Here is a 10,741-nt window from a genome sequence, read left to right as displayed (position 1 = left end):
CTTATCCTGGTCTCCCACGGGGTGCAGGGCCCAGGTACTTGGCCACCTCCACTGCACTCCCTGGCCACAGCAGAGAGCTGGCCTGGAAGAGGGGCAACCGGGACAGAATCTGGTGCCCCGACCGGGACTAGACCCGGTGTGCCGGTGCCACAAGGTGGAGGATTAGCGTAGTGAGCCGTGGCGCCGGCCCCTTTTGAGGTTTTAACACTATCATTGAACTGTCAAAAGAATCAGTAACTGGGGCCAGCGTTTGGGTGTAGCGGGTGAAGCCGCCAGCTGCATTGCCGGCATTCCACATGGATGCCAGTTCGAGTCCCAGCTGCTCCACCTCCCATCCGGTTCTCTGCTATGGCCTAGGAAGGCAGTAGAAGATGGCCCAAGTGCTTGCCCCTGTGCCCGCGTGGGAGACCTGGAGGAAGCTCCTGGCTCTGGGTTCGGATTGGCACAGCTCTGGTCCTTGCAGCCAGCTGGGGAGTGAACCAGCGGATGGAGTACCTCTCTTTCTGCCTCTCTTTTTCTCTGTGTGTAACTCTTTCAAATACATAAATAAATCTAAAAAAAAAAAAAAAGAATCAGTAACTCTCCCTGTGTCACCTCCCATTGTACCTCAATCTCCTGAACGTTGGCTCCCAGTAGGATACAAAACCGTTTTTGTCAGTGTCACCAAACACAGATAACTTCCAGTTTCAGCGTGTTTTACCCCTGGGCAAATCCCTTCCGCCCTCTGCAGCCCTTGATGCTAGGGGTATATCCTCCTTCCGAAGTGCTCTGCAATGCACAAACCACACTCCTGCCTCTCCCTGATCTGTCTCTCCCCAGATGCCTTGCTGGCCTCTCTCTGTGGCTCCACCTGCCCTTGTTGGCTGATCTCGCGCTGTGGCCATCAAGACCCTTGTACATGGTGATGACACCCCAGATTCTAGCTCCTGACACAAGCTCTCCAGCCCCCTGGTGAGCAGCGGCACCTCCAACTCAAGCTGTCGTCCCCAGGACCCCTGCTGTTCTTCACGCCCCAGAGCCAAGCTATCTTTGAGCATTGCCTCTTCTGCTGTTTATGGAATCCATATCCCCTCCTCTTCAGACCCACTCCTGCTCGTGTCCCAAGCCTTCCTGCCCCGGGCGACTGCAGCGTCCTGCTACCTGCACTTCCAGCCTCCTCTTGGCCCTGTGAAGCCTCCACCTCTCTGTTCCTAAAACACAAGGCAAATCGGGCCACTTTCCTGCTTCGCTGTGCACGTCAGCATCGTGTGACCACACAGCCCACTGTGCTCCTCGATGCCATGTCCCCCTCAGTCCCTCCCTCGAGGATTTCTCCCATCTGTCTCTGGAAAGGAGGTGGGGAGGAGCTGCCTCAAAATAAAACCCAGGCACCGGCGCTAACTGGCTTTAGTTCTATTATCTGGAACCAGGAAATCAAGGTTGCATGAAACACCAGCTACCAGCTTTTTGCCTGCCTCAAACCCACACTGAGTGCACTTGGTTTTTCTTAAAAGATAAAATCATAGTTTGTATCGGGTGCATTTCTACCCAGCTATTTGCTATCATCTTTTTTTTTCTCCGCTTCTCAGGGTCTCCTTGAGAAACAAGCGCAGAGATGCCTTCATTCTCCTCAGTGAACAGCTCCAGGTCTCCCGGTTCCTGGGTGATGGATGTGTATCTACGAACATATAATTCCATAAGCGTGTAGCACGCAGGTACGAGTTGTTCACAGATATCGCATACCTCCCCAAGTATCCCGGCTACATAAATATTACGTATACTGTAATACATGTGTACATACATGTTTATTTGATTTCTTGGTCCTCCAAGCCAACAGAACCAACATCCCTTACTGTCCACCAGGAGGCGCCAGGGGAGGCAAAGGACCTGCGGTACCTTGGCGGTGATAGAGGTGGCGATGGATGCAGCAGCGATGGAAACGGGGCTTCCTTTTTAAAGAATCTGTGTGAGCGAAGCGCGCAGAGCCGCGTTATTTTGGGGAGACTCGGTCGCACTCCCCCTCCCGCAGTAGGTAGCGCCCCGGGTGTGCGCGCCCCGCTCGCGGACCCCATGGAGAGACGCCGGAGGCGGCAGCTGGGGCTCCTTTCGCGGCTGCAGCAGGCAGTAACCCGACCCCGCCGGCGCGGGGACTGAAGAGGCGCCGGGGAGAGCGGCGAGCTGTGAACAAAAGCCCGCGGCGCGGGGCCGGAGCCTGGGACGTGGGTAAGTCGGATCGGCGGGCACGGGCGCGCCGGGCTCTTGGCGCTCCCAGAGCCCATCCGCTGGGGGTGCGCTGGGAGGTATCTGGTGAGCATCTGGGGGCGAGTGTCCGAGCCTAGGCTGGGTGGATGGTCCCTGTCGTACCTTCCGACTTGCGGAGGAGATCGGGTGCGTTCGGAAGGCTGCAGGCACCTTCTCCATCCCTCGCATGCACCCGGTGGGGGTTGGGGTACAAGAGGCGGGCAGAGCTCCTAGCAAGCCCTGCCCGGGAGGCAGGAGCAAGTATCCACCACCCCTCCCGGCACGTCCTTGGGGATTTCTTTCAGCCCTGCCATCATCCGTGGGCCCTGAGCCATGGGTCTCCTTTGGCAGTGGGAAATCAACCCTAAACTTCTTCCCTTGGTAAACGGGGTCCTCGCAGCAATGCACTTTTGGATGCACAGGCCTCTTCTCTTTTTTTGTGTGTTCCTGCAAAACTGCAGCCCGGCAGCCCGCCTAAGCTACAAACAAATACGCTAATCCTCCCGGGAATCCTCCAGCGCCTCCCTCGCTGCCTGCACCGTGATCTTTCCATTTTAACTTGCAGCATGAAGGGGCTGCATCCAGCGGGCCGGGCGCCGCGGGGAGGGGTGGGGGGCATCGCCGCAGACCTCCGCCCAGCACGCCGGGGCCGGGGGAAGCTGAGGCTGTGCTCCGAGCCCCCGCGTCCCCCACCCAGGCCGCCCGGCCTGGGTTTCCAGGCCATCGGGTTTAGGATTTACGTTCCACCAGACCTCTGAGCCTAATCCAGGAAACGGATTAAATCGGGAGGGGTGGCCGTGGGTGCGGAGGGGGCGACAGCTCTCAGATGTATTCCTCTACTCCCTCCCTGTCACCCGCAGAGACGCCGACAAAGCACGCGGCTCAGCCATGGTGGACCCGGTGCCCGAGGAGGAGAAGGAAGGCGCGGAGCCCGGCGGGGCGGGAGGGGACGCGGCCGCGGCGTCCGTGCCCCCGGACGCCCAAGGCGCCCAGCAGCCCGAGGCCGCCTCTGCGTCTGCGTCCGCGGCGGCGCCCGGCAAGGCCGAGGTCACGTGCGCAGCAGAAGGCGGGCGGCGGGAGCAGTCGCCGCTCCTGCACCTGGACCTCTTCAACTTCGACTGCCCAGAGGCCGAGGGCAGCCGCTACGTGCTGACCAGCCCGCGCTCTCTGGAGGCCTGCGCCCGCTGCGCCGTCAAGCCCGTGGAGCTGCTGCCGCGGGCCCTGGCCGACCTGGTGCGCGAGGCCCCGGGCCGCTCCATGCGGGTGGCCACCGGCCTGTACGAGGCGTACGAGGCGGAGCGGCGCGCCAAGCTGCAGCAGTGCCGGGCGGAGCGCGAGCGCATCGTGCGCGAGGAGAAGAGGCGCCTCTTCACGCCGTTGGGCCCCGCGGCGGCCGCAGCCCCGGCGCCGAGTGCGGGTAGCAGCAGCAGCTGCAGCAGCGCCAGCCTCCCGGCCTCGCCGGCACCGCGCGCGGCCCGCAAGGCCTCCTCCAGTCCCTCCCCAGCCCGGACCCAACCTCCGCCCGCGGGCTCTCGGACAGGTAGGAAGAGCCACTCGCTGGACTCGCTGTCCCGCCGGCGGGAGGGCGCCCTCAGCTCCGAGTCTGGTGCGTCGTCGTCGTCCTACAGCGGGGAGAGCCTGCGGGAGCTGCGCTGGCCGCCGCGGGCTTCGGCCCGGAACAGCTACCCGGCGGGGTCGGCGGCCTCGGCCCCCAACCCTCTGGGCCGCCCGACCGCCTTGACCTTAGTTCCCATCACCGGCCGCAGCTTCAGCCTCGGCGACCTGAGCCACTCGCCGCAGACGGCGCAGCACGTGGAGCGCATCGTGCGCCAAGTGCGCGCCGAGCGCGGCCTACGCGGGGTGCCCGAGCGTGACCGGAAGATCGCGGCGCTCATGCTGGCGCGGCACCAGGAGGAGCGCCTGCTGCTGGAGCAGCGCGCCGCGGCCCACGGCCAGTGGGAGCAGCAGCGCGTGCGAGCCGAGCAGCGGAGGGAGCGCGAGGAGCGCGAGAAGCAGCGCGCGCTGGAGCAGGGCCGCCGCGCGTGGGCCGCGCAGGTGGAGGAGCGGCGAGGCCGCCGGGGCCGCGAGGAGCGCGAGGCGGCCCGGCAGCGGCAACAGCAGTGCGAGCGCAGCGAGGAGCGGCGGCGGGAGCTGGCCGAGCGCCAGGGCCTGCTGCGGCGGGAGCGGGTGGAGCGCGCGGCGCGGGAGGACCGGCTGCGCAAGCTGCAGCAGGAGCAGAACCTGAAGCAGCGCGAGGAGGGCCTGCAGGAAGGGCGCGAGCGGGCCGAGCAGGTGCGCAGGGAGCGCGCTCAGCGCGCCGCCCGCGCCAAGCAGACGCAGGAGGGCCAGCTGCGGCGGGAGAAGCGGGAGCTCGGCCGGGCGGAGCGCGCGCGCCACGAGGCGCTGCTGCAGGGGCGGGCTCGGCGGCAGCGCGAGGAGCAGGAGGGCCTGCGGAGTTCCCTGGAGGCCAGCTTGGGCCGCGCGCAGGAGAACTACGAGCAGATGGTGGAGCAGCGCACCCGGGAGCTGCGGGAGCGGGCCCGGCGGGAGGAGCTGCAGGGGAGGCGGGCCAAGGAGGCGGCCGAGCGCCAAGAGCGGCAGCACCAGGCGCACTTGGAGGCGTTGGCCCGGGCCGGGGAGCGTCGGCTGCAGCACGCGGCGCAGGTAGCCGAGGAGGCGGTGCAGCAGAAGGCGCGGCGCGCCGTCCAGACTCGGCTGGAGAAGGAGCGGACCCAGCGCGCCAACAAGAAGAAGGTGGAGAGGGACGAAGACTGCCGCCGGCGGGAACTGATCCAGGCCATCGGGCGCAAGTTGGAGCGCAGCGAGCAGCTGTCGAGGGAGCGGCGCAGCGCGCTGGAGAGTGCCCGCTCCACAGCGCGGGCCTCCTTCCACGTGCGCGAAAAGGTTCGCGAGGAGACCAACACGCGCTCCTTCGACCGCATGGTGCGGGAGGCCCAGCTCCACGCCAGCCTGGATCGCAAGTGACTGCAGCCCTGCGCCGGCCAGGGTGGCACGCTCTGCAGGGTAGGGCCTCCCGAGGCCGCTTTGACCAAACCGTGGGAGTCCCCAGTTGGAGCACAATACTATGGCCTCACTAGGCTGCTGACGCTGAGGCATTGAGAGGACGGATGTGTGGGACCTGTCAGTCGGCCCCTCCTTTGTTTTTAAACACTTATTTCCTTTGGAGATGACATGGCACAATCCTTGCCCATGCCTGCCCTTGGTGGCTCCCACACCGGCCCTTGCCAAATTCCTCTTTGTGTCTTGAGGGTTGGACTAGAGAGGTTCTGGGGTGAGGGGCGGAGGGAGTGGGGGTGATGGCTCCCACCCCTCCTGCACTAGTTGCTCCAGGCACCTTTGGGACGCTGATGTCTGGGATAACATTGGGTTGCTGCAGCGGAGGGGGCGTCTCCTTGGCTCACCTCCACATCTCAGAATAAGGCAAATTGCACAAAACTTGGCAACCTCCAAAAAAAAGCACAGCTCTTTGAAGGTGACAGGGTGCACCCAAGTGACCCAAGCAGCTGTGGCGCGTTGGGTACGCTTGCCTTTTACTTGGCCACCTGAGCAAGTTTCCATCTTAGTCCTCTAGGTTTTCTAGTTAGACAATCATCTGCAGATAGTGGCCCCTTTGTGTCTTTTTGTTGTCTCTTTCCTAATTCTCCCAAGTGGCACAGGAAGTGGGTTGGTTTGGTGATGCTGTTTAGCTTTAACGGAAGCGCCCAGCCCCTGGAGGAGGTGGGGTCCTTAGGCAGCAGCGTCGCACCCCATTAGACTTCCTTGCAGGGTGGGTTCAGGGGAGGCGGCGTCTGACGCCCAGCTCCCAGTAGACGCCCACTGTTCACAGACGGCAGCCATGCCTTAAGAAGGAGAGCTACCTTATGTGCCTGCCAGGGCCGATCCAGCTGGCATCTCTGGCCCTGAAAGCAGACTCAAGGGTGGGCCCTGGAGAGCTTGGGGTGCAGGGGGCCCTCTGTGAAGGAATCGTCCCAAGCGCCCTGAGGACAACAAGGGTACCTGTGGCCGCTTGACCATGGCCGCAGAAGCTGGAGTTGCCTCTTTGCTGAGGCCTGTGCTTGCTGTGGTTGGTGGGGTAGCCCTTCCCCCTCTGAAATTCCGGGTACCCTCTCAGCTGTAACCGAAAGGTGTTTAATCCCTCTCTTGGTGCCTCATCCCCATCCACCAGATGGGGCCATCAGTACTCCTCTCCCGGGACCTCAAGGTCTCCTGGACCCAAAGCCCCGCCTCAGTATTCTCTGTTGGTCTTCTTTGTGCCTTTCTTGACCTGGAGTTGGGAGGCAGGAGGACTGCTGTGAGCCCAGCTGGTTTCTGGGAGCTTGGGTTCCTGGCGTTGCATCACGGCCAGATGGTCAGTTAGCCTCTGGGGGGGAATACTTGCAATACCAGGGCCAAGAGGCCATGGCCAGTTGTCAGCAGGCGACTGTACCCTTCTGAGTGCTTCCCTTCCATGAAGCCAAGATTGGCCCCCAGCCTTATCCACCTGTGAACTCTGCGTTTGCCAGAGAAGGTCGGAAGTAAAACATCACTTTTTATGATAAATTAGGATCAGGAAATAAAAATACCAGAAAGGAAAAATACAAGGAATCAGGGTAGAGAATTGCTACATTAGACATGTTTCATGTGTGTTCTGCCAGGCAGAATTCTCCCTACAATGGCTGGTTATTACACACACATACACACACACACATCACTTGTCAATCTCCTCCCCCAACCCCATCCCCTCGAATGCCAAACACGGATAGGAAGTGTTGTGTAGAAAGAAGTAGGGGTTAGTTGTTGCACTGAAAATGTTGTGAATCTAGGAAAGGAGCCGTGTACTAAGGCTTATTTAGTGAATGGTAAACTTGTCCCTTAACATTTCTTCTTGTTGGTGACCAGGTTGTCAGTGAGCTGTACTAACTTGTGTGGCTTGTGAGTCAGGGGCATTGAACTGAAAGGTTCATGTGATTCTGGTTCTTCCCTTGTGGTTCCTGAGTTGCTGTAGGGCTTCTGAAAACTTCAAGAATGTTCCACCCCAAAACCACGTACTCCCAAAGCGTGTGCACTCATGTGAGGAGACAATCTGGTCTTTGGGATGAGACACCAGAAGGTACACAGATGATCTTATGTGGCCCTTGCCCAGTTTGTTTCCTGACTCCCTGGGTGACTTTGGGTGGATCACCTCTCTGGCTTTGGTCCCCCTGACTCTAGGGTGGGGGGATTGTGACTGCTGCCCTGCTCTGCACACAAGCGCTGTGCGGATGAATCAGAATGCAGTGCTATGGCTGTGGAGCTGCAGGTGCAACTGCTGTAAACAGAAGGGTCACATGACTGTACTGAGGGTCACATGACTGTGCTGTGGCCAGAGAGTGCAATGCCCGGGGAAGACCTTGCACACGGTGGTCTTGAAAGGCACATGGCAGATCACAGTGCTGTGTGTGATGCAAAGGCCCAGCCTGAATGTCAGCAAATTAGAGGTTTGTGCTTGGACAGAAGCACCATGCAAAGGCAAAGATTTTGAAATAAAAAAAATCCATATAACCACGTAGAATGAAAGCAAATACAGAAACCAAACCTCCGCACAGGAAGGAATGGCTTCCCCAAATTCTGGCCCATCTACTCTGTATTCTAGGAGAAGTTCGTGTTTCGAAAGAGGAGCTTTTTCCAGAATCTTCATTGGGCTCTTTGTGGGTGTTTCTTATTCCTAAATGCAGCAAGACAACATTGTGTGGGGCCCAGGGCAGACGAGTGGAGAGCGGCTCCTGATGTATATTCTGATGGGCAGTGTTGACCCTGAGTGACATTCAAACACCCCGAACTGGCCTGAAAGCACCGTGCTGGACGTTTCCTTGTGCCCACGAAGTTGCAGCCTTGAGATGCCCACAGGTCTTCGACATTTCCCATCTTGGAACATCTTGTTCAGAAAAGAGGGAATGTGAAGTGGAGAGAGGAGGAAGGGGATGGATTGGAAGAAGCTTTTCTTGGGTTGGTTACCAAGGAAACAAGCGAGACAAACCATTTCAGATGAAATCATCAATGAAACTAGCCCAGTATCCTGTTCAGGCAGTGAGCAATGCCCAGGCCACATCTGGACAGGGAGATGGAAATTTCATCTTGAAAGCACAGACTGAACCTTCAATAGGGGGCAGTAACCAGGATGTGGGGAAGACGAAGAATCTGTGAGAAGCTGAAGCTAGACAAGTGTCTTAGTCCACTTTGTGTTGCTGTAACTAAATACAGGCCGCTGAGTAATTTGTAAAGAAAAGAAGTGTATTTAGCTCACCATTCTGGAGGTCCAAGAACATGGCACTGGCATCTTCTCGTCTCTGGTGAGGGCCTCGTGGCGTATGGCATCACGTGACGGGTGCTAGAGAGAAGTCGCAATAGGAGATAGGAAGCAGGAGAGGGGGAGGGGCCAGTCTTCCTCCTTTATGTCAGCTGGTTTTCATGGGAATTAATCCACTCCTTCAAGATGCAACCCACTGTGCAAAACCTGCATCAGTTCTTTTCTGAGGGTGGAATCCCCACAGGACCTAATGACCTTCCACTAGGCTCCATCGCTTTGCAGTCCCACACCCCACCCCTGCCTCACTGGGGACCCGGATGGGATCCTTTGGAGGACAAGCAATATCCAAACCACAGCGACGAGAATGCGATTTGTGTTCAGTCCATTCTGTAGAGGCCACCATTCATCATTGCCCCGCCCCCTTGAAAAAAGTCTGCTGAAAACAGAAGGGTGGTGCACAAAGGGGCTGTCTCTTGCTTGCCATTGAGTCCCCGTGCAGCCTGTGGCTTAGCACCTCCCACATGGAAAGCACATTAATACTAGGTAGAGGGAGCGGTAAATAACGGGCATGTGACAGGTGACCAGAGTCCATCTGTATAGAACAAATCAGGCAGACAGTCCTCCAGCCAGTCAACAGATTTTCACTGAGCACCTGCTGTATTCCAGGCACTGCTCTTGCTGCTGCTGAAACACTGAGTCTCTTTGCTGATTGGCCCTCGGAATCATGAGTGCCGTGATATCATGAACAGATATCTTTGTTTCCCCACTGGGCTTGCCTGCCTTGCCACCCAGGGAGGTAACCTCAAGCCTTTTCCATTTTTGGGGACCAACCATGCACCTGTCAACCAGCACCAAGTCCCTGTTGCTCTCTTTCAGAGGTGCCTTGATTAATCAGTTCAAATTCGTAACGTCATGCTCCTAATCCGCTCTAAATCACAATAAAAAGAGATTAATCACCTTGCAGGGCATTATCTGTTATGCCCTTGAGAGAAGCAGCATGCATAGTAATTGTGGATCCAGAGAACTGAGCCTCAGGCCTTGTACAAGCAGTTTGCCCAGAAGGGTACTGGCTCCATCCTTCAGCTGTTCTTGCTGAGATGAGGTCAACCTTGTTCAAGTATTTCAAGTTTCTTTTTTCATTTTCATTTATTTGAAAGGCAGACACACACACACACACACACACACACACACACCATCTTCTGATTCATTTCCCACATGCCCGCAACAGTCACGGCTGAACCAGGCCAAAGCCAGGAACCTGGAACTCAATCTGGGTCTCCCACATGGGTGGTAGAGATCCAGGTACTTGAGCCATTACCTGTTGTTTCCCAGGGTGCACGTTAGCAGGAACTAGAATTGGAAGTGGAGTCCAGACTCAAACCCAGGCACTTGGACATGGGATCCAGGCAGCTTAACCACTGTGCCAAATGCCCACTCTCAACAAGAAGAGAACGTTGGTCATTACTGAGTTGATGAGAAAATTCAGTAAGCCAGAATATCCCACTTTTAAGCCTTGTGTTTGCAGTTGCTGGGTAGACTTGCCTTTCCTCCACTGTGTGATCATATCTGCACCCTGTGTGTCCTGGAAACACTTGGCAGAGGAACACAAAAGCAGCTTTGCATTGCTTCTGGTGGCCTGGAAAGGGGCTCTCGGGGGGGGGGGGGGGCTTCGGCACAGCAGTTAAGACCCCGCTTGAGACACCCACATCCCGCAGCAGAGTGCCTGGTTCGAGTCCTAGCTCTGACACTTCTGATCCAGCTCTCTGCTACGTGCCCACCTTGGGAGGCAGCAGGTGATGGCTCAAGTACTTGGATCCCTGACACCCACGTGGGAGAACCAGATTGAGTTCCAGGGTCCTGGGTTTGGCCTGGTCCAGCCTTGGCATTGTGGGTGTTTGGAGTGAACCAGTGTCTCTCTGCCTTTCAAATACAATGAAAATAAGTAAATAAAATTTTCTCTTAAAAAAAAAAAAGAGGTTCCAGGGACCCAGCAGTTGACAATCTGTTTTAGGGACATTTTTATATGAGTACGTGCTATATTTGGCTTTGGGTGTTTGGTGTAGCACATCTATCAGAGCTGAACACAAGCTTTGGTGATGTGTTTTTAAAAGGCAGCACCTCACTGACCCAGGTGTGTCCTCGGCTACAGGGAGCTCCTCCCAGCACCGCTTCACTACTAATGCCCTAGCTTCGATGGGTCAGGGCTGGAACAGAGGGTAGAACTGACAGCTGCGG

The 10,741-nt window shown here is 57.9% G+C and overlaps 1 protein-coding gene across 1 annotated transcript; it reads left to right on the top strand.

The window, feature by feature from the left end:
* The first annotated feature begins 1,857 nt into the window (after window positions 1–1,857).
* On the top strand, window positions 1,858–10,479 carry CCDC177 (coiled-coil domain containing 177). Its single transcript, XM_070065640.2, has 2 exons — window positions 1,858–2,202; window positions 3,081–10,479. The coding sequence occupies exon 2, from the start codon at window positions 3,109–3,111 to the stop codon at window positions 5,203–5,205; it is 2,097 nt and encodes a 698-aa protein (XP_069921741.2). The 5' UTR covers window positions 1,858–2,202; window positions 3,081–3,108; the 3' UTR covers window positions 5,206–10,479.
* The last annotated feature ends 262 nt before the right edge of the window (window positions 10,480–10,741 follow it).

The sequence above is a fragment of the Oryctolagus cuniculus genome, chromosome 20 (genome assembly GCF_051225735.1).
Source record: "Oryctolagus cuniculus isolate XC-2025 breed Fujian yellow rabbit chromosome 20, ASM5122573v1, whole genome shotgun sequence".
NCBI lineage: Eukaryota > Metazoa > Chordata > Mammalia > Lagomorpha > Leporidae > Oryctolagus > Oryctolagus cuniculus.
The sequence above is the reverse complement of the archived record's forward strand: the minus strand, read 5'-3'. Positions and strand labels throughout refer to the sequence as shown.